This window comes from Crocodylus siamensis, chromosome 12, assembly GCF_052110815.1.
Source record: "Crocodylus siamensis isolate JL-2025a chromosome 12, ASM5211081v1, whole genome shotgun sequence".
In the NCBI taxonomy this organism is placed as follows: domain Eukaryota; kingdom Metazoa; phylum Chordata; order Crocodylia; family Crocodylidae; genus Crocodylus; species Crocodylus siamensis.
The window spans coordinates 38189897-38213808 of NC_143406.1; the positions used below are offsets into that span (position 1 = coordinate 38189897).

Sequence of the window (23912 nt, forward strand, 5' to 3'; positions counted from 1 at the left end):
GAGAATGAGAGGTGAGAGGATGTGCTGCTGTGCATATAGAGGAGGGAAAGAGATGGGGTGTTGAGGGTGGGTGTGTACGTGCTGGATTCTTATCTGATTCAGGAATTTAAAAAAAAAAGGCCCCCCACTGCTGTTTCTACATTGTAATCAACTCTGGTGTTGTGGGAGGGGGAAACTGGCATTGAGGGTTTAACTACCCTGGAGTGCTGGTCACTGCTCCTGTACCCTTCTTTACAAAATCCTCGATCTGGCTAGGTATGGAAGTTATACCAGAGACCAGAAGGACGTTGTTACATTTCATTGCAAATACAGATCTAATTATTTGTTGTGTGCTGTTACCCCAAGCCTGTCTCTTAGCATTACTAGTGGAACCCACACTCACTGTGGGCTGGTAACTTGAGGTGAAGTGACTTGTTATGGAAGACATTCAAATTCTATATTCAGTAAGAGCTGTGTTATCTGGCATCCATGGGAAATGGGGAGTGCCAGCTAATCAAACATGCTGGTTACCTGAGGGGTGTCTTTGCCTGTTCAGGTTGCTGCCCCTTTCGCTGGGTCTGGTGTGCCAGGGCTTTCACTCCCTGGAGTCAGTATGCTGGGGGACAAGGAGGAGGGCTCCATGCAGGCTGCTGTGACCTGGGCTGTGGTCCAAAGTTGTTGAAGTGAGACTTAACAACATTGGAAGTGCCATGGTGGGACTTCCAGTTTCACTTTTGCTGCATCAATCGGCATGCCAGTTAGTAGAGCATGCCAGTTAATAAAGTGCTGGATAACACAGATTTGACTATATATAAAGGGCTTAGTCTGTCTGTCTGTGTGTCTGTTGGCTATCCGTAATGCTCTTGGAGCACTCTGATTGGTTGTCTCGGCACCCAATCACAATGCTTACTGAAACAACCAATCAGAGTGCTCCATGGGGAACAGCAGGGACGGAGTGGGATGGCAAAGCACCGCCATGATGGTGGGGATGGTGGGGACAGAGCAGGGGGCAAGGCCAGCACTGCTGCCCTTGCCTCCCCACTGGCTCTGCTCCTTGGAGGCAGCGGTGGTGCAGGGTGCTGGTGGAGGGGATGGCAGGGCAAGCTGCTCCCCCCGCTCCTGGGAGGTGGCAGCGGTGTGGGACAATGGATGTGACAGTGGTGGCTGCTGCATGCAAGCTTCCCCCCACCCCTTGTGTCCAGTACTGCTTTGTCCCTGGAGCAGCAGCAGTATGGGGTGGGAGGTGGTGGCAACAACTGCTGTGTGCAAGCTTCCCTAAACCCCCCTGTGTCCGGGCAAGCTTGCACATGGTGGCTGCTTCCATCACCCGCTCTCCCACACGGCCACTGCTCCGGGGACAAAATGGGGTCGGGCACGGAGTGGTGGCAGAGGAGGGTGATGGGTGGCGGTAGCAGCCATGTGCAAGCTTCCCCCCACTGTGTCCCCACTCCTGCTCCTGGGCTGGATGTGGAGCAGGGGGGCCTGGCATGTGGCTGGACGTGGAGCAGCGGCAGCCACCATGCGCAAGCTTCCTCCCTCCTGCTCATGGGAGGCGGCGGCAGTGCAGGGTGATGGATGACGGTGCTCTATCTCCACCTGCCCCCCACATCATTCTTGGTGGGCAATATGCTAGTAAATTCAGAATTGTCTTAGCATTATGCTCTTGAAAGAATAAGCTTCATATTAACACCTAGTGGGTGCATCTACACGTGTGGTTTACTACAGAGTTGGTTGAACAGTTAGCTCCGTAGTAAAGCATCACAGTCTACACATGTGCCAGTATTCACGTGCAAGAAACTAATTAACTCTGCCATAGGATAGTACCGTCGAGGAGAAAAAAGAAAAACGTCTTTAGCTCTCAGTTCAAAGTAATTTGGCCACACTGATCACATATATGACACTGACATATTGGGAAAAAAAGACACCTAAGAGTTCCCTAAGTTCTCTGATATCTTCAGGCTTCTGCCATGTAACTTCCAAGGTAAAAAATGCAGCATTTGATTCTATTTGACATTCTATTTTCATCTCTTACCGTATAAATGGAGGGCTTGAGGACTATCTTATTGTTGGAATGGTAATATCCAAAAATTGATTGCATTGATACTGGGTGTGTTTACATGAGATGTTTACAGACTAATTAGCTCTGCAGTCTACACATGTGCCACTATTAGGTTGGAGTAAACTAACTCCACAGCAGAATAGTATTGGTAAATACAAGTATGGTCCTGTTGTGGAGTTTTTTATATTTATAGATGCTGCTGACCTGGCTGGCTGGGGCACAAGGGCGCTTCAGTGTGGGAGTGCCTGCTGGTCAGCCCTGCACTGGAGCGCCCTCATGCCCCAGCCAGCCCCTCTGCAGCACATAGAGCCAATGGGGAGCAGCCCCAGGCTGACCCCTGGGGTCCCTGGCTCAGTGTGCTGAGGTCCTGAGTGCACTTTCAAATGGCGCTCTCAGGAGCAATAAACTATGGGGCAGTAAGCTCCAAAGTTTATTACTTCACATTAATGGCAGGTGTAGATGCATGTACTATAACCTTTTTCAGCCAATTTTAATAATTGTAGTAGTTTTCCCATTTCTGTCTAATGGGGACAACTAAAATAAATTAAACATAGTCTCCTTGTTTAAATACTGACAACCAAAGGAAGAAAACTGAGGTAAGGTGCGTAATGGGCAGGGGACTGTATATCTTTCATTCTGGTTCTTGCATGTCAAAGTGTTATGCTTCTCCTTGTTAACATGAAGTTCTTTTCTTATCAGAAATAGCAGTAATGTGTTGTAATTATAAATATGTAATGATGTTTATGTTGTTATGTGATGATTAATAGGTACAGCAGAAAGGGAATACAAACAATTGCTTCTGTTGATAGTTGTTAGCCTCAGAAATACTTGAACCAGTCAATGAAGCCACAGTTTAATTCCTGTGGTAGTTCTGGCATCTGATCCAATAATGTATTAAAAAAATATAACTTAACTACCATATTGTTGTGGCCAGCACACACCTGTTTTTCTTTACACTGGAAAAGCTGCTGTTGTCACTGAATCTACACATATGTGACATTGATCCTATTATAGAATTAGTAGCTCTCTGTGTGTGTGTGCATGTTTGTATTGCTGGGGGATGGGGAGCAATAAACTTAGTTTTCTTTTCATATTCGGGGACATTACTTTAGACCAAGGGTGGGCAAAATACAGCCTGTGGGCCAGATCTGGCTTGCCAAGGGATTGTATCCAGCCAGTGGCAGGTCCCTCAGCCCCACCTGGCCCAAGCATGGGGGGCTGTCCAGGCCATCATGCATGAGGCTGGTCCCGCTGCCCCTGGGCACGCAGCAGGGCTGGGGTGACACAGTGGTTTGACTCAGCTTCCTGGCAGTGGAGGCTTATTCCAGCTGCTGTTGCCAGCATTGCTACTGCTACTGGACCCAGCCCCACTGCCCGGGCATCCTAGGCAACCCGCCTCACACTGGCCATGGCTGGATGGAGCAGGCAGATGAGCAGGCCAGATCCCCATAAAGACTGGCCTGGGAGCCTCATGGGCAGGGGACACTCAGCTGGGTGGACAGGATGGGGTCATGGGTGGGTAGAGAGTGGCTTCTGGGAGAAGAACAGGCAGGTGTGTACTGGGGCTGGGATTGTGAGGCAGTAACAGTACAGGCCATAAGGAGAGTGGCTCACTCCTGTGCCCTGGGCCTGTGCTGTCACAATCCCAGTCCCAGCCCTTCCCGCCTGCCTGTCCCACTCCTCCATGCTGCTTCCTGTCTGTCCACAGCTTCATTCCTTCTTCCTGGCTGAGCATGCCCTACCCACACGGGTCCCAGCTGGTCTTCATGGAGACCCCCTGGATGGATGCTCTGTCTGGTGCCCGTGGCAGTGGGTGTGGGGTGGACAGGCCAGGGCCAGATAGGATCAGTTGCCCTGCTCCTTCCCACCGCTGCACTAGGTCAGACCAGTCCCTGTTGTGCTGGGTCAGCACCCTCCCCTCGCCATGCTGGGTCAGCAACACCCCCCCCCCCGGCTCCTTGACCCGCAACAGCTCACCAAAACTCCTTACATGGCCTTCCAGCCCAAATAACTGCCCACCCCTACTTTATAGCATTTGAAAGGCAAAGGTGGTCTAGCAGAGTTTTTAATTTTGGAACTAAAGTAAGACGTAAAAGAAAATGCTCCAAAACGAAATCGGTATACTTGTTTGTGGGCGGGCATCAAGTTGAATTACTTCTAGGATTTAGAAAATGAGGATTTTGAGAGATGGTTACAAATTTCCTTCAACTTCCTTTCTCCCTGACCATATGATAGCCTCTATTCTTTTTCTTGTATGAAAATAGAACTCTGTATTTTGTTTTTGTAAAATATTTGCTTTCCTAATGGAAATGCAGCTAAATATTAACAGAAAGATAAATTATAAAAAGAAGGAGCACAGAACAAGTTAAAATGCAACACCACTTAATTATAGTCATCAGTATTGTCTGTTCACGTAAGTGACAGAAACATGAGAGGGAATAGAAAACATGCATTAACTTAAATACATGTTTATTCAATAGTAAAGATTAGCAATGGTATAATTAGAGACTAAAAAAGAAAGTTGTGTCTAAGGGTAAATCTACACAACAAAACAAAGGTCTGGTGGTAGCCTGAGTAGACAGGGAATGATAGCGTGGCAACACATTAGCAACTCGAGTATGTAGCCAAGGTCTTGGAGATCTTATGCCACTCCTATCTGTCCTCATGTAAAGATAACACTGGCACAGCCTTTGTTTGTTGTGTAGCTGTGCTTCAGAAAGTTCAAGAAATGACCGGGGGCGGGGGGGTGGTGGTGATCATATTGCATTAAAATTCACAGCTCTGTGATGTTTTTATAAAAGCTTTGTCTGGAACAGAATCCAGTGGGTCTTGACCAAGCCGTCTTGGTGTGATAGGAGTTTTATCCTCTGAAAGATCAACAAACTTCCCTTTTTCTTCTCCTGAACCAGAAAAACAGAAGGACCATATTTGTGGGTAACTTTTTTGTTGAAAGGCTGCATGCCTGAATCTGGATTGAACTGTCTCATTTTGTGGCACCCTCTCCATTTCTCTGATACCTTTAAGTAAAACCTTTCAGTGGTACTATAATGTCTAGTTTATTACTGACCTCATCCCCATCTGTGTGCTATGCTAAATGCTAATCCTCTTGATCCAGAGATAAACATTAATGTCTCATGCCAGTAAATTCTCAGGAGATGTTTGTGACTTAAGAAAAAAGTTTTCATTTGTTGGACCAAATGTATAGTACAGCTGTTGCAGTGTTTAATGTTGGTTTAAAACAATTCCTCAAAATCCACAGAATTAAAAAAAAAGTGAGAGAGAGAGAACAGAAGAAAAAATCACTACTTTTCTGCATCACGACAAGGTAAAACCAGTTTGGGAAATTGGTTTGAACTTAGTGGCATAATAGAGTGCTTCTGTTGTTTAGCTTGTCCATTTCATTTTGTTGAGTGATTTGTTCACTTCTGTTTTTAAGTGGAGAAAACTGCAATAATTACCTTACTTTTCAAGGCAGTCTTACTTGGACTATAAACTTCATACATCCGTTGAGCTACCAGTTTTCTTCTTGACTGTTGGTTAATGTTTCGCCATTTTTTCCCATTTAAAAATGTAAACATACCTTATTTAAATGGCTTAAAAGATAAAAAAATGCATAAGCTTTAACAAAAGATTATTTTTTGTCCAAAGTGCAACTGTCTTTACAGTTCGATTTTATAATAGAAACCACGTACAAAGAAGCGTAGCCCAGGTTATTTGAAGGGCAAAAATACATTGAATATGACTCACTAGTATAGGTAAATTAGTCCTTATAGAATACATTCAAATTTATGCACCTAAAATAGGGGTGGGTAAAATATGGCCTGTGGGCCAGATCCAGTCCACTAAGGATTTCTATCTAACCTGTGGTGGGTCCCTTAGCCCCACCCAGCCCAGGTGTGGGGGGCAGCACAGGCTATGGCGCTTGTGGCTGGTCCTACCACATCCAGGTGCATGGTGGGACAAGAGTGGCATGGTGGCCAAACTCTGCTTCCTGGCAGCCCCCATGGTGGTGGCTCACTTTGCCTGGTTGTCATTGCCACTTGCCCTGCATCCACCACTGGGGGTGCTGGATGGATCAGGCAGGCAGGTGGCTCCATGGAGACTGGCACAGGACAGGCAGGTGCACTTGGCTATGAGAATGGGATGGGGCAGTGGGTGGAGAGTGGTGTCTGGGAGTGGGATGGGCAGATGGGGCCAGGGCTGGGAACACGGGGCTGGGATCACGGGGCTGGGCTAGGGCCAGGGCCAGGGCCAGGGCTTAGGACAGAGCTGTGATCCACTCCCCACATGTGCCTGTTATGGGTGCCAGTTCAGTGGGCAGGGACATGTGGGGAGCAGATAGCATCTCAGACCTGAGCTCCAGCCTTGTGCTGTCACCATCTGCAGTCCCACCTACAGCCCTGGCCCTGGCCTTACCTGCCTGTCCATCCTGCTCTTGGATGCAGCTCCCCACCTCCATGTGGCTGGTTGAGCATGCCCTGCCTGTGGAGGTCCTGGTCTGGTCTCCCTGGAGACCTCGCCTGCCTGCTCCATCTGGCACCCCTGGTGGGTGCAGGGCAGATGGGCCCAGGGCTGCACTCCCTGCCCCACTTCGAGCTGCAGCAGCTCACTGAAACTCCTTAAGTGGCTCTCCAGATCAAATAATTGCCCACCTCTGATCTAAAAAGTTCATTAGGTCACGGTAGAAAGAGTCTATTTCCTCTGAGTTCCTGAACACACATTTGTCTGTGTCTATAATGTTACAACTACTTCTGGTGTTTTTTCTGGAAGAAATCCAGAAAGACCGTATACAGGCAAGTCATAATCAACCTTTAACAGGAAATGAACTATCCTCATTTGAACAGTATGCAGTAAGGTAATGGAATACTGAGACTGTCAAAGAATACTACCAATTTTACAGAATACTAAATTTACAGAAGCAATGTTATGCAGCGAGAATATAATTTCTCATAAGAAATCTGTCCAGGGGGCTGTCCTACAAATAATTCTAAGGAGTTTTTAATAACCACATGTGATCACAACTTTGTTTATCCATCATGTCTAAAAGCTGAAAAATATTCCTATGACTAGGAAAGAAAAAAGGGGCAAGTGAAAAAGAGAAAGCATCCTGAGAATAGGTGTTCAAAGGAACGGACTAGGATGTACATTAATTTTCTAAAGATCAGACAGAAGATACAGATTCAGAATTTGGACAAAAACGTTTTTTGTTTGTTTTCTTTTTTTAAAACTTGAATGATGTAAGTATTGATACACTTACAGTAAGTGTTTCAGGTGCAGCAGCTAGATAGAACTCCAACTGATCACTGTTTACTGTGGATGGAAATTCTCCTCCTAATGTAGTACTACAGCAGTAGTTTTAGGTTTATTTTTGCATTGAGATGTGGGGAGCTAGGTTCCAGGAAGATTGTTAAAGAAAGTCTTGACCCTTCAGAAACAATAGAACTAGTTAATTAATAGAAGTCATGGAGTTGTATTTCTTCTTAATTGGGCTTTGAATTTTATTGACTGTGGCTGCATCTACGTGAGTGGCGGACTGCACAGTTGTTACTGCATAGTCATTTAGTACTTGCTTACGCAAGTATTTGCTTATGCAAGTACTAAGTGACTGTGCAGTAACGGGCGTTACTGCATAGTAGTGTCCCCACATAGTTTTTTTCAGATGCTACTGTGCAGTAGCTCGTTACTGATGTGCAGTAGAGTCACATCATGGTTAGTGCCTGCTAACGCTACTGCACAGTAGCATCTTGTGTAGACGTGCCCTGTTAGTAGCTCATAACAGGGTTTGGGTTCATGCTTGTTTTATCGTCCCCTTAAGAGATGTAATTCTGGAATCTACAATAGAAAATAGAGCAATAGGAAACAATTGAGCTGCAGGGGGCTCTGGTTCTTCCCTCCATGGTGGCGGTGGCCCCTGGGGCTGCCTGGGCAGAGTGCTATAGGGTGGGTGCAGCACCTAGCAGACTTCCAGTGGGTGGGCTTGCGGAAGACTTAGATCTGATGGGGTGCTGCCTCCAAGCTGGAGCAGCCCCGGTCTGCTGGCACTCCAACCTGGGAGGCCCCAGGGGCCACTGCTGCTGCAGAGGGAAGGACCAGGGGCCCCCCACAGATCAGGAGACACTTGGCCCACCAGGAACTTGCACAGACATGCTCTATCAGAAAAAAAAAGCGGGAAGGATCCTGATCCTTTTTTTTTTGGGGGGGGGGCAGCACTCAGCCCAATCCAACTGTTCCTCAAACCTGAGCTGGGACAGCATCTGGCCCACTAGCCACCCTCTTGGTTGGCTTAAGGGGGTGACATTGCCACAGAGGGAAGGACTGGGGCCCCCCACAACTCAGGAGCCACTTATCCTGCTGGCATTTTACCCCCTGGCCATGGAAGACGGGGGCAGGCTTTGCCTCCCCTTCCCCCCCCCCCCCAAAAGAAGATTGGCCCCCTTGCTGGAACAGTGATGGAAGCCCCTAAATTGAAACAGTGGGTTTTTAATAGTCGCACTTAAAAAACCACCATTTCCATTTAGGGGACTAAACCCCCAACATGTGTACAAGCACCCTATGGTTTGCATATGACTTTATTCCATTAGTTTTGTTGATATTACTATGCCTGATTGTGGGCCACTTGGTTCTGATATCTTTTTAATAAAACTTTTGGGGAGGAATATAATGCTTGGTATGAATGTATAAAACTTAGGTATGTCTGATTAATGTCCTTGCTCATAGGTGTTATTATTTCTTAAATAGTATTTTAGAGTCACTAAGTCAAGTTGTAGTGTAAAACAATGGAGTTATTGTGATTAACGACAAAGTGATTAGTTTAGCTTTACATTTTCTACTTTAAGATTGAATCTTTATGAAAAATGAAAAACAGGGCAAAAATATTTTACATAACTAGATCATATTAGAAACAGAAAATTGTCATTAGTAAAGATTGGAAAGTAACATCAAAGTAGGATACAGTTGCAGTTTGCTCAATGTACTTTAAAATACCTTTTTCCCATCAATAAGTCCAGAGTGGTTTTAAATGTTGTTTAAATGGAGAGGCCTCACCCCTCGCATCCTGTATATTTTATGTTCAGAAGTGATGGACCACAAAAATTTGGAAATGACTTACGGTGATAGTTAGAAAATGAGTAATACAAAGCAAAGATGCAATCTGTACTTTGGGAAGACTCTCGTGCATGAGTCTATATCTGTTCATAAGGTTGGGAGGGAGATTAAAACCCCCACCCCCAACTATGTTACAGGTAGAGCATTCATAAAATGCTGCTGTTTGCTTGAGGCACTCTTGAGTGCATCTTCATTTATACCAAGATATCAGGATTATTTTAATATGCTGAAATGATTTATGAAGTGAGATGATTTCTTGCAGCCATTGAAGTGTATTGGTTTTAACTGTGGGTCTGCAGTCTTCGTATATGCTATCATGTTAGTCATTTTGCTGTGAATGAACAAGAAATTTGCAGGTTAAACTCTGAAACTCAAGCCTGTAAATAAGCATGCCATACATTTTTCTTTTTTAGATAGTAAGTATGTAAAAGTGCTGATTCCACTCGCTGTGTGAATACCTAAATACCACAGAGGGATGGACAAGTTACCTCGCCAGAGAAATTACTTTCTGCTTTATTCAATTTGTGATATAGATACTACAGTGAAGGGCACCTTAAAAGAGCTTTAATTAGATTACATATCTTTTAGATCTGGAAAAGCTTCAATAACATTGAAGCAACTTCTGATTTAGACAGTGGCTGCATCTACATGAGATGCTTACTGGGCAGTAGCATCCCTGGGTATGAACTGTGGTGCGATGCTACTGTGTAGTAGTAATGAGTTACTGCATAGTAAGTGTCACTAGGCAACCGTGCTGGGACATTACTATGCAGTAATGCCATTACTGCACAGTCATTTAGTACTTGGTTATGCAAGTACTAAATGACTATGCAGTAACAAGTGTGCAGTGGGCAGCTCATGTAGACATGCCTAGTATGTTGGAAATCAGAGATTTTTGTGATTTGTAGCTAATTATTTGGAATGTATTTCAATAAAAAGTCATTCTTACTGGTGCACATCTACTTATTAATGACATTTAACTGAAAGGATGAATAATCTCCTCATCCTATATCAACAGTATCTGAATGCTTCACAGTCTTTTAAGTGGTGCAGACATCTGAGGTAAAGATATATTATTCTTCCCATCTTAGAAATGGGAAATTGAGGCACAAACAAGTCAAATGACTTGCCTAAGATCTCAGAGGCCATCTGAGGTAGGGTAGGGAATTGAACTCTACTTTCTCATGTCTCAGTCTAACACCTTAAACACTAGGTCATCCTTCTCATTCTGTTACTACAGAACAGCAATACTCAGCCTCTGGCCCATGGACCAGATTCAGCCTCCGGAACCATGTCATCCACCCAAAGGGTTCCTTATGGGTCCAGATATTTGGCAGTGGAGGAGCAGTGGCAATTAACACTGTCACTGCTCCCCTGCTGCCAAATTTCTGGGCCACAGGTGCTGTCTGGTGCTAGGCCTAATCCAGAACACAGGGCCGGGGCCCAGTCTGGTGCACGGGGCTGGGACCATGCTGGGTTGATCCCTTGGGGCAAACTGAGCTCTAGTTGGGCCAGCTCTGTGCACTGGATCAGGTCTTGGCTGGGTGCGTCAAGTGAAGCCCAGGAAATGGGTCCAGCCCGTGGACCACTGCATACCTGTCATCTATCCCGCCAGCCAAAAAGTTGAGCGCCACTGCCATAGAAGAAGTAAAATATTCATTACTACAATAGCCTCTCTGTTACAAGGAATATTTGTTATTACAACACTTATCAGTTATATCCATCCTCTATTCTTTTCAAGGAATATTACATTTTTTATTCTGTTGTGAAGAATGCAGTGTAAAGATGCTGTGTTATCTATATTTCATAAGTTTTGCTCTTTTAACGTTTTCAATACAGAATATCCTTATGTCCATCTGGCAAATGGATATATGTTGTATTTCCTTATGCAGCAGAAGATGCTAAGCCTCCATGTGGTTTATTTCCTTCTTGTGCAATGGTATTATTAATCATGCAGTAGGGATGTGTCTCTGTTGCTGCTATGGAGTTATTGCAGGCAGTGAAAGAGCACAAACCAGTACAGGCATACCTCATTTTATTGCGCTTCACTTTATTACGCTTCGCAGATATTGCGTTTTTTACAAATTTAAGATTTGTGGCAACCCTGCATTGAGCAAGTCTATCGGCGCCATTTTTCCAACAGCATTTGCTCACTTCGTGTCTCTGTGTCACATTTTGGTAATTCTCGCAATATTTCAAACTTTTTCATTATTATTATATTTGTTATGGTGATCTGTGATCAGTGATCTTTGATGTTACTATTGAAAGAAGTTCTACTGTGGGTAAAATGCGATCAAACAGCATCGCATGCTACAGAGAAATCTTTCGTGAAAGGAAGAGTCAATCGATGCGGCAAACTTCATTGTTGTCTTATTTTAAGAAATTGCCCCAGCCACCCCAGCCTTCAGCAAGCACCACCCTGATCAGTCAGCAGCCATCAACATCAAGGCAAGACCCTCCACCAGCAAAAAGATTACAACTCGCTGAAGGCTCAGATGATGGTTAGCATTTTTTAGCAATAAAGTATTTTTTAATTAAGGTATGTACATTGCTTTTTTAGACATAATGCTATTGCACACTTAATGGACTACAGTATAGTGTAAATATAACTTTTATATGCACTGGGAAACCAAAAAATTTGTGTGACTTGCTTTATTGCGATATTCGCTTTATTGTGGTGGTCTGGAACCGAACCCGCAATATCTCCGAGGTATGCCTGTATTTGGAAGTGCTACAAAAATAATGGAATAATTTTTTCCTGTACTGGAGTTCTTTCTAATAATCAAAATTGTACAACTTACTTATTTATTTTTATATATTTTAATTGGTATAATACTGTTAAGCATCTTGCTGGGATTATTTTTGGTGCATGCCCTTGCTAGATTATAAAAAATAACAAAGTTTTTTGTCTTTATTGTCCCTTACTACAAGCCTTAAGATTTATGCCTTCTTTTCTGCCTTTCTAAGTTTGAAGTATAATAAATAATTCCTGTGTTTTGAGATCTGTCAATATCTGCTCTGCAAAGAGATTTTAAGTTTGGGTGGCTTTCTGATGTGAAATATGGAAAAAAAAAAGTAAATTGTGATCCAATTTTCTTTAACTGAAGTCTTAGTTATTTCCTAAATTGAAAATAATGTAATCATTTTTATATCTGGAAGAGTTAAAAAAGATCATTTGCCAATAATACGTAGTGACTAGGGCTGTGTGAAACTTTGGGTGGTGATTCGATTTGGAGGAGATTTGGCCCGATTCAGTGGCCAAATCTCCAAATCCGAATCAAATCAGGGGACCAGTTAAAAGGTCTGAATCGATTCAGAGCTCTCCAAATCTTTGAAAAAGATTTGGAGAGCTTTGATGATTCAAGCAGTCCCCAGTGGCTGTAGCAGGGAGCTGCAGCCAGACTCAGAGCTGGTAAGTACTGGGGCAGGGGAAGGGAGGCTGGGGGAGGGGGATGGTGACCATGGGGGGACCCATGCCAGCTCTCCTGACCCCCCCAGTCCCCACCCGCTCCCCCAGCCTCCTCATGGCTGCTCCTCCCACCCAGCTCCCGGCGCTTAAAAAAAAAGCCCCGGTGCTCATTGGGTGCTGCCAGGCAGGGGGTGATCCCTGCTGCCCCCCACTGCCCCATGCTGCATGGGAGGGCTTTGCATGAGCCCCCTGATCACCCACCTTGCTTCCCAAGCCCCCCTATGGCTGCCCCACCTGGGCCAGTTCCGGCCCTTTAAGGAAAAAAAATGGAGAAAAGCCCTGGGACTCACTACTGCAGTGGCCTCGGGGCTTCAGGGGGCTGTGGAAGAGCCCCCCATGTGGCTTTGGGCAGTGTGGGGCAGCGGGGATTGCCCTCCCCGCCGGCAGGAATACTGAGTCTGGGGTTTTTCTCATTTTTTTTCCTTAAAGGGCTGGAGCTGGCCTGGGCAGGGCACGCGTGGGGAGGCTGGGGAAGCAAGGGGGGGTGTTGGGGCTCATTCAGACCCTCCCATTCAGTGTGGGGCATTGGGGGGCAGTAGGGATTGCCCCCCTGCCTGGCAGCACCCGCTTAGTTGGGGCTTTCTTTTGAAAAAGTGCCAGGAGTTGGGGCAGGAGGGACAGCCATTGCCGGGTGGTGGGGGGATGGGCTTGGCTGATTCAGAGATTCAGAGAGTTGGCAGCAGCCGACTCTCTGAATCAGATTAGGCTGAATTGATTTGGGACAGTGATTCGGATCACTGAATTGGATCACTGTCCCCTGAATTGGCCAAATCCCAATCTGAAACAAATACTAGCTGCTTCGCACAGGCCTAATAGTGGCTTATAGTTTACATTGCCACTTTAATTTTATGTTTACAATTGTAAAAGGCTAGGATGCTTAACATTTATAGCAGGAGTTTAACCATTGGATATTGGAACATCCTCTGTTATTCAGACATATCAGATTTATATTGATTATATGTTTCAGATTTATCAAGTCCTTTTTACCCTCACGGCTCCTCAAATCTTTTGTTCCAAGTCTTTCTCCACAGTATGCAAACGTGTGCATTAGAAAGCTTTTGCCATTAAAAATTACAGTTTGTCACGTTTCACTCGGCGCAGAACTATTTAAAGATGTTACTGATTATTTTAGTGTGCTTGAAAGGCAAGCTGCTTTATCTTCCTAATCCAAAAGAACTATTTGCAGGAGAATGGATAGCATTCAAACAATTAACTATGGCATGTGAACATCACAAAGAATGCAAATAGTGTTCCGTGTTGAGCACTGACGTACAATGTTATGTGCACATAAATAAAATACTGTCCTTGCCCTAATGAGGTTTCTGTTGGGCAAGTAAAAGTCTAACTTCCCCAGAAAAGTTGAGGTATTATTGGAGTAACACTTCAGGTTTTCTGCCTATCAAAGGAGGACAACTCGGGGGGTGGTATTGGTAGGTGCAGCTGTGTATGGTATTGTGGTTGCATTTTCAGTAGTGCTTATATTTATCAGCAGGGTAACATTTTTATTTCAGTAAAGCCAAGGACATAGTTAAAAATTATTTTATATTGGTAAACTGTTTTTTAAATATTGTGAAATCAAGAACATATGAGATGCTATGTTAAATAAGTAATGTCTTCCAACTGTATCTTTATTTGTAATGCTACCCTGCTGGTAAAAGTAATTGCTGTTAAAGGTGCTGGCAGTCCTCTGCCAATCTTGCACCTGTCATCCAAAGCAACCAAATAAAAGTTAACCCTAAAATTGTCTGAATCTTTTGCTTTTCCATGAGTTGTACATATGTATTTCCATTCTGTACTAGAAGTTGGGTTGAATGTACTGTACAAGTTATATTTCATTTTAAGAACCAGAACAAGATTATTTTAGCTGTCCCTTTTTAACATTAACATCTTTGGTCGATCATTTAAAATGTTTGAGTTGTTTTGACCATGAATTTAGCCACTTAAGGCTAGATCCTATGACTCATAAAATTCCAAAAAGTTGTCTTGCTTTCTTGACAGATTTTATTTAGAGCCATTCAGTTAGTAATTTTTTTATATAGTAGAGTTCAGTAACATTAGGTATGCTGTTTTTTCTGTCATAATTTCAACTAAAGAAATGCTGTGGAGCTTCTTGAAAAAGTTGCCTTATTAACCAAGCTAATACCAGCTGCAGTCTTAAATGTATCTGTAACTCCTAATGACATATACATTTGCTTTTAATTTTCAGTGCCTGAAGACCTTTCAATAGAAGAGAGAGAGGAACTTGTAAACATTCGTCGCAGGAAAAAAGAACTAATTGATGATATTGAGGTAATTAATTTTTTTGTCAGGTAAAGACACCAAAGACTGGTTTGGTACAATAAAAGTTGTAGCTATGTTACAGGGTACTATGTATAATTATAAATTATATACTGTTGGTAAAAATTTCAAAAGTGACTTTGAACCTAAATCTTGCTATCAGTGGGACTTGTGTTTCTACATAGCTTTGTGCTTTTTGAAATGGTGCCTTTTAGCTGTATAATAAATTACATGTGTATCTATACACGCTTCATTTGGATAGTTAATACTTCATATTCAGTAGAAGATTGTGGAATGCAGTGAAAAGAGAGAACCAAGAAAGGAATTTTCATATTGAAATTTATGTTGCTTTTGGTAGCGGCAAAGAGAATATGGCCACATCCAGACACGCAAGGACATTTGTTTTCCTGTTGTCTCCAGGGAAGGCCTGTACCACGTGCGCTGTGATGTGTGGCAAGTTACCTTGGGTGGGGTAGGGGAGGCTGGGGCCAGCACTTGGCTGGCCTCAGCAGCCTTACCTGCCATCCTGGAGGCCTCTTGGGTCTGCAGCAGCAGTGATTCTGCCATGCAGAACCTGGGCAACAGCGGAGTGTGGCCCTGGCTGCCTAGGCTCCAGCTTTGGGTAGTGCATGTGCACCACTCCACTTTTTTCCCACAGGTTTTTCGGACCCCAGAGGTAAAAAAAAACAACTTCCTCACAGCTCCCTTTCAGCACGGGGAGCAGCAGAATATGCGGTATGTGGTGCCACAGAGACATCTGCAGTGCCACATACTGTATGGCCACACTCACCTGGATGTGGCCAATGTGAGAATTTGACATTAGTGGCTGAGAGAGAGAGTCCTGAATCTTTAATTTTAGATTGTGATTCAGAACCGAGTCAGAATATAAATTATGAGGGCTCAGGGTTTAGATCGGGGTGGGCAAAATACGGCCTGTGAGGCCATTCTATCCAGCCCGCGGGGCCCCTAAAAAAATTTGGAAAATTAATATTTCTCTGCCCCAGCTGGGGTTTCTGGGCTGGGAGCACGTGGCTGCCCCAGTGTGGAAAGCTCAGGTAAGTGGTGGAGAGGGATGGACCCCGGGCAGGGAAGGAGCATGGGGTGGGAGAAAGCAGCCCCTCCCTGCCCACACCAGGTACCTTGTGCTGCCCCTGCTTGCAGCCTGCATGGGGCTGCCTGTGCCCGCTCTGGACAGCCCTGTGCAGGCTGCGAGCGCCTGCAGCGTGGGACACTGAGTGTGGGGCGGGGGAAGGGCTGCTTCCCCCCCGTGCTCAGCTTTTCCCTGGGCTCCTTCCCTGCATGGAGAACCTGGGCAACAGCGGAGTGTGGCCCTGGCTGCCTAGGCTCCAGCTTTGGGTGGTGCATGCTGCCTCCATGTGCACCACTCCAAAGTGGCACCTCACCCACCCAATGGCCGGTGCCCTGCACTGCAGCCACCTGTATCCCACATGAGGCTACCTGTGCCTGCTCCAGACAGCCCTGTGTGGGCTGCGAGTGCCTGCAACGTGGGGCATTGGCCATGGGGCAGGCAAGGGGCCACTTTTCCCCATGCTCAGCACCAGCTTCTTCCCTGCTGGCGAGCAGGGGGTCGGGGCTGTGTGCTGCCCCCTGCCTGTACCGCGGAGCTGAGGGGCGCTGGGTGTGAGTGGGCAGGGAGCCAGCAGGAACAGTGGGGCCTGCATTGGTGTCCTGGGGCCAGTGCCGGTGGGGCCCAGAGCAGGGTGGCAGGAGTGCAGGGTCCCAGCTGGCAGGGGCTTTGTGGAGCTGGGCCTCCTCCCCCCTCCCTGCTGGTGCAGCCCAGCCCAGCTCTATGGACCCCTGCCAGCCTGCGCCCCACTTTGGGCCCCACCAGCGCTGGCCCTGGGACATTGATCCAAAGACATTGGGACGTTGGTCCCAAGATGGTGACCAGGGGGCAGGGTGCCTGTCAAGGGGTGGGGCACCTGTCAAGGGGCGGGGCTACTCATGTGGCCCTCAACAGCCTGCCAAAACTGGGAAAGTGGCCCTCCGCTCAAAATAATTGCCTGCCCCTGGTTTAGATCCATTATCTGACAAGGGCATACCTTGACAGGAAACATACAAGAATCATAAACAGTGAAGTAATGCTGAAACTTGAAGCCAGATACCAAAAACAGACCACAACTTGTATTGCTTCTGTTGTGGATGGCACAAAAAGCCCCATACCACTATTTATTGTAGAAGTGCTCACTACCATCCGAGTTACAATAACTCTTTGCCAGGACTGGTAACAAAATGAAAGAATAGAGACCATGTCTAGGCAAACATGGTTTCCTCAGTTCAATCTCTTTCCTTCCTCTCTGTGCTTATATTGCAGCACTGGTTTCAGACTATATCTGAGGTTATCTTGTTTACTGCTAGTGTGAAGCTCAGTGTGAACTAACTACTGAAGTATTTGCCTGTCATCTCAGGTGCTTTGTATTCTGTGCTAGACTTGTTCTGCCATGGCTATGCTACCAGCAGTAACCAAGGTAGCTGAGAGCGACTTATATTTGCTCATGCAAGCTGCAGTGTAGATGTACTTGACAGGATGCTTCTAGTACTTACTAACCTAAGTAGGGATCCTTTCTTTCCACTGTGAAGTTTTCATACTAGAGGGATCCGCTGTTGCTAGTATTAAGGGCTAGATTTTAGAAAGCATTGTTGCCAGGTCTTCTGATTCATAAAATTATGAAAACATCATTGAGTGCATTAATTTTGTCTGTGCTAGAATTGCTTAAAAAAATTAATTAATGTTGGTTGATCTTTTTTCCTTCCTTCTTTCGGCAGAGGTTAAAATTTGAAATAGCGGAGGTTATGACAGAAATTAATAACTTGACAAGTGTGGAAGAAAGGTGAGTAATTTTGATGCATGTCAATTTAGAAATATGATTCTGGCATAGCTATTCTAGGGAGAACAAATAAAAGATGGTTTGGTTATATTTAACAGCTGAAAACTCCATAAATTTGGCTCAGTGTTGAAAAGTCTGTAGTATCAATTCATATGTCACTCAGTCTCTCCCTTGCTCTTGTGGTGGGATGAACTTTGTGGTGGAAAAAGTCTGTTACATCATTAATAATATGATCCTATTAAGCCTATATGCTGGAGCCCACATGCAGGCCGGTCTGGCATGGGTACCACATTCAATGCATGCCCAGACCAGCTCCACACACTGTGTGCTGTGCATATCCCAGATCAACCCTATATGCTGTATGCAACGTGCGCCTCACACTGGCCTCATGTGCCACATACAGTGCGCGCCGCGGATTGGTGTAGCCTCTGGCTATGGCATGTTTCTGAAACTGACCCCCATGCTGTGCACAGCATGTACCAGACTGACTCGATGTGGTACATGCGGCATGTGGGACTAGGGCTGGTGCTTGCTGTGTGCCACATACAAGGTTGGTTTGATACTCTCAGGCATGGACTGGATAATAGGGCTGCACAGCCGTATCTTCAACATCCCCATATTAAGCTGTTAAAACTTTAAATAATTTAATAACATAATATAGGATGTTTATTATCACTTTTTCAAATAAAATGCCTTTGTTTTGCGATTTTATTTTTTGACCAGAGAAAATTTAAATGTGAAAAATAAATTTACAGATATAAATTTAAAAAATGAAGTTTACAGTGATTGTATTATTAACAGCATCTGGTAATTGTTTTTTTATTCCTTCGAAACAAATAGCAAAACTACCCAGAGAAATAAGCAAATAGCAATGGGAAGGAAGAAATTCAATATGGACCCGAAGAAGGTAGAGCATTTTGTATTTGTTAAGATTTAAGTTATTCTTAATGATTATATTTTTTGTCAATGTATTCCAGTTGTTGGTTATAAAGTTACATTTAGTTGTGCGTCTGAAAGTTCTCCTAAATTAATCAGGCACCATACTCATTTTGAAGAATTATGAAACATAGTTAGGTCCCAGATATACTTGTCCATCTTTACAACAGCGAGCAGAAAAAAAATGATTTAGTCATCTGTCAACTAGGTATAGTGCTCCAGTTAAGTAAACATTTTATGTTTTCTAATTGGAAGTAAATGTTAATATGGTAAGAAATCAGTCAAAATACTCACTACTAATTGCAAGCATTCCTTAAAGAGACCTGATTATACCTGATGCAGAGGTTTTGTATTTATATACTAAACTGCAAAAAAGTTTGTACTATTTCCCACCCATCAGATTTCAAATCTTACATTTTTAGTTTGTGCTTACAAGTAACTGTTCATATAAACTATTGTATTTGTGTGCAGATGTGCTGTTTGCACGTAAATGTATATACATAACCACATATATACATAAATGCTCTTAGTTATTTCTACATATAAATAGCACCTGTACAAGTAAATTCAGGTTGAAATGTGAACACTTTTAAAAAATAATTCTTAGCTCACTGTTTCAAGAAATGTATGTTGAGGATGTAGGTTTTAGAGAAACATTGTGGTTTCTTTGCATCAATGTCCATGTCTTCCTTAATCAATGATTTTTTCCATAGTAATTCTCTGAACTGCTAAATCTCTTCCAGATTTCTTTTCTGATATATTGAAAGAAACTGTTGTTTTAATGTCTGGCTGTTTGGTCTTCATATTCTCTTTTTTTCCTTCCTAATATCTGTCTTTTTCATCTTTCTTGTTGTTGTGCTTACTGCTTTTTCTTGCCTTCAATAGAATTGAATTATGACTTTGAGGAGGCTATTTATTTATTACATCACTTCTTTTATTTTTTCAAAAGCTTCCCTACTAAGGTTTTTTTTTTTTTTCTGTTTGTTTCTGGTAAATTTCCTTTGCAGCTGTGTTGAATGCAGTTACATTTTGATGGTTGTTGCTTAAGGTCCCCTCTGCATGTGAAGGTAAAGATTCGATGAGATCTAATGCATGATCCACACATTTGCACATACATGGCAGAAGGTGCACATTAAATCCCATTCTGCCTCATTGCTGGTACAGGGGGAGCCCAATCCCAGCCTCTCCCTGCACTGGTAAGAAGCAAGCACCTGTGGCTGGGAGCCCCATGTACCCCCTGAGGTTGGGGGATCATGGTGGCTGTGATCTCCCAGGCTTGGGGAAGTGTGAAACTCCTGGGCCTGGGGGACTGCGACTTCCACAATCTCTTAGGTTCAGGGATACATGGAACCCCTGGGCCTGGGGGATTGCAACTACTGGCTGCTTGGGTGCTTCTGGGATCTTGGGTCAGCAGCTGCTGAGGCTGAGAGTCCCTGCAGCGGTGGGACTTCCAGCCCTCCCAGCCCTGGCTGGGCATAGTACACCACTGTAGCTGGGAGCCCCATCAGCTGACAGGGCTCCCAGCTGCAGGGGAGACCCTGTTGCACGTGCACATTAAATCTGTACAGCAAATAGCTATAATATTAGTACATATTTTTTAGGTCTAACTTTAGAACTGGTTGGAGCTTTTTATGGCGTGATAGTTACTTTCCACACTAGCTACTTTTAAGGTAATTGCACAATTAAGCAGTTAATTGCATGGTGCCTGTAACATGTAGAGGGGTCCTTAATGTTCAGCTGAAGTATTATCTTGAATAACATTTTAATGTTTAGGGTAGTCTCAAGCTGTCACTTGTGTGTATGTGTGTGTGCATGTGCTACAGCTCTTTATTTAAATTGATTCACCACTGTTGTCATTCTCTGAATGTTGTGGGAAGGATTTCTTTTTCTTGAGGTAGCTTATCTTCTTCAGGTGTCCTCTTAGTTGTTTTTCTTACTTCCTAGAAGATTTCTGACTAAATCACAAAATGACTTCAGGTGGCCTTATTACAGCGTTAATTATTTCATTAGTAGGTGAAATTATTCCTGTATCTAGAAGACCTGACTGGGCTACCACATTAACATAGCTTGCATGTAAGAAATGGTTTTACACATTGTTCCCAAACCATGATATGTAGAACAGTGGTGATCTGCAAGAGCTGCTGGTTCCTTGGAGCTGGCTCATCCTTTCAACTGCTATGTTGAATTAAAATTAGCAAAAAAATACACTGAATGTCTTTCTAATATAGGTGTTTGCTCTTGCTGTTGTTGCAATAAGGATGTTTTTACTAATAAATGGGAGAAAGGTGCCTGCATGAGTGGAAATGTGAAAAGCAGGATAGTTGTGTGAGGAGCAAGGCCACCCAGTGATCTGCTGAATGAGATGCCTGCTAATCAAAATTTAAAAAAAAAGAGAACTGCAGTTAGGATTGGTACTGTGCAGCTAAAAAATAGGCTATTGGTGTTACTAATAACATTGGACATATCTATGGATCTGTTTACAACCTTTATCTTTGTTTGTAGAGCAGTTGCATGGAAGCATTTGGGTTTTGATATTGTTTCATGTACTCCAGTTACAGTTGCTATGTATAATAGCTTTCAAACCAGTTTAGCTTTAAAATAGTGTGTACAGTGCTACCTTTGTCAAGTTTGTAAAATGCTTTGGGATCTTTATGTATGGAAGGCACAATGGAACATAAAGTCATACTTGAAATTCATGGCATGGGGGCTTGAGACATTTCCTGTTGTACTTGAAAAGATCATTTTTCTTGGAAGGGACAAAAGTTTAACTATAAAACTTAAAACTGAAACGCAAAACTGGTTTCAATAGAGAATACAGAAAATAGAAATAGCTGCCATAGAACGATCAAAATAGCTCTTTGTAGTAAATATAAAATGTCTCTGTAACAATGTGTTTTATGTGGAGAAAGCAGTCAAGTAGTGTTGTCTCCCATTTTAAACTGGTCAACAGAAGAAATGTAAAGAGATAAAGCCAAGACTGAGAATCATAAGTAGGTTCCAGCCAGGCCATTTGATTCACTTTTTCCAGACACTGCTACTTCCCAGACAAATATTCTATTCCTGTCTCTCTGCCTATTCTTTATCATTTCTTTTTCTGCTATAAAGGAAAATGGAAATTGTGTCTGTTTTGTAGTGCATTAAGATATCTCTGTTTCCATGGAGAGTAATTAATTTTTGATGGCTAATTTGGCTTTCCAGAAATTGGATATTATTAGCTCTAAGAAACTTTCCTCAGCATAAAGAAAAGAAGTAGGGTAAATGGGATAGCTTTTTACTATATCAGTTTAATTTTGTACAGTTAAAAATCCATGCTGGAGATAGCACAAATAGGCTGGAATTAGTTCAGTCATTGAAACTATGTATTCATAATTGTCTGATCCTACTGTACTTGTTTTGTTTAGAATGAAAACAAGAAAGCACAAATTCCTTCAATCTTGTGACAGGTATTCTTCACAGCTATAAATAATGATAAGAAAGAAAAAAATTAAAATATAGCAATTCCTTCTTGAATTTGCTAATCCACGTGTCCTCAGTTGTGCCTCATAGCAATGAGTCCAGTAGGCTAGCTCTATAGCGCATCTAGTTTAAATTTGCATCCTTTTAGTTTCATTAAATTTCCTGATCCTTCTCTATACTATTGTTTTATGCCTATAAAGTTTTCAGCTTCTTACACGAAAGTATTTTCAACCCTCTATAATCATTTGCATCACATTTCTTGGAATCATCTCTCTTACTGTTATACTGTGTTTTTTAGATAGGCTGACCAGAACTGAACATAGTCATAGATGCATTCAAAAGAAGAAAATGCTAAGAATATTTAAGAAAGGGAATCTGCGGCTCTGCTGCTGACATAGTTACTGTCGTAGATGCTTTTCTGAATGGAAGTCCTGTGTTTTCAGGTCTCAGGGAGCTTCTTGGATTGGAATGAGCATTGTTGGTGTTATTATTCAGAGCATGAAGCATGGGAAAGAGAAGGGAGCCAGAGAGGGTAAGGTATGTGAGGGAGGCCAGGATACAGGGACTAGAGGCGAAGCAAAACAGTATTTGGAAACACAGTAGTTTGAGAATCTGATTAGTTTTATTCATGTCTCTGGTGGAGCTAAATTGGATTGACAAGTTAGAGGGAATCACGCTTTCTCTTTTCTGTATTTTCAGGTTTTGGTTTGAAAACTCTCTTATTCATGAGACAGTGGGGTGGGTTCTGTATGTACATATGTAAAATATATGAAGTTAGTAAATCTTGACCTAAAAATTGTAAAAAATACAGTTATCCTGCAAAGAACTATTAAGTTTGACAATTTAATAATTTTGAGTTTTAGGGACTTTAATACTGCTTTGAGTGAAAAAAACCCAAGAATTTTAATGACAGGGCTGGTATGATGCCTCTGTAATTCATATTTTATAAATCTGTCTGACTTTTGTATGATTGACAGAGTCATTTCTTCTAATGGTCATTATTTTAAAGCTGAAAATACATCCATCACAGTGAATATTTATTTGTTCTTTAGTTTGGAATAATCAAGAGAGTACATGGCACCTTTATTAAGCATGGACCTCACTTAATGCTTGAAGTACAATGCTCATTTTGTCTGCCTGCCTAGGAGCATTTTTAGCTCAGTTTATATAGCCATAAGATTGCACTGTCATAAGTCTGTCAGATCCATCTTCAGGGTGGTCATTGTTTCAGATTGAAGCACAGCTATTACTACAAGATAAATTTCTATTTTTTTTTGCAGTGAAATCCTATTTCTTTCACTGATATTTATAGAAAGACATTGCTTGTCAGCAGCAATCCTGGCTGACTCTGGAAGTTTTTCAGATGGTGAAACTATTTTGAGAGTTGTCAACCAGGCTAAAAAAAAATCTTTGGGACTGATACCATGATAATAAGTTAGCTCTATTAAAGCCTACGATACACAAGATTGAAGGAATTTGTGCTTTCTTGTTTGCATTCTAAACAAAGTCAGCAAACTCAACTTCCTTGCAAGGCAGGTAATTTGTTCATTGTAAAAACAAACTAAAGTCAACCAATTATATGAATATTTTAATATTTTGTTTAATGTCTTAGAGACTGGAAGCCCAGATTAGAAGTAGGGTTGCCCTGTTTCTCCATGTGTGATCTTACTGGGACAAGAAAACCCACTGAAATACTGGCTAAGTGCAGACATTTGCTGGAGTTACAAGGAGTTAATTTGCATTAAAAATGGCCACCCGATCTTAGTTGGCCCCCGATGTGAAT

The 23912-nt window shown here is 43.1% G+C and overlaps 1 protein-coding gene across 2 annotated transcripts in view; it reads left to right on the top strand.

The window, feature by feature from the left end:
* CYTH3 (cytohesin 3) overlaps nucleotides 1-23912 on the top strand; it is a 105544-nt gene that overhangs the window by 33350 nt on the left and 48282 nt on the right. For both annotated transcript variants that reach the window (XM_090024629.1, XM_090024630.1), the window contains 3 exons: nucleotides 14818-14900; nucleotides 17676-17740; nucleotides 18578-18644. In XM_090024629.1, coding sequence (XP_089880755.1) covers nucleotides 14818-14900; nucleotides 17676-17740; nucleotides 18578-18644 — 215 coding nt within the window. The remainder of the gene's footprint in view (nucleotides 1-14817; nucleotides 14901-17675; nucleotides 17741-18577; nucleotides 18645-23912) is intronic.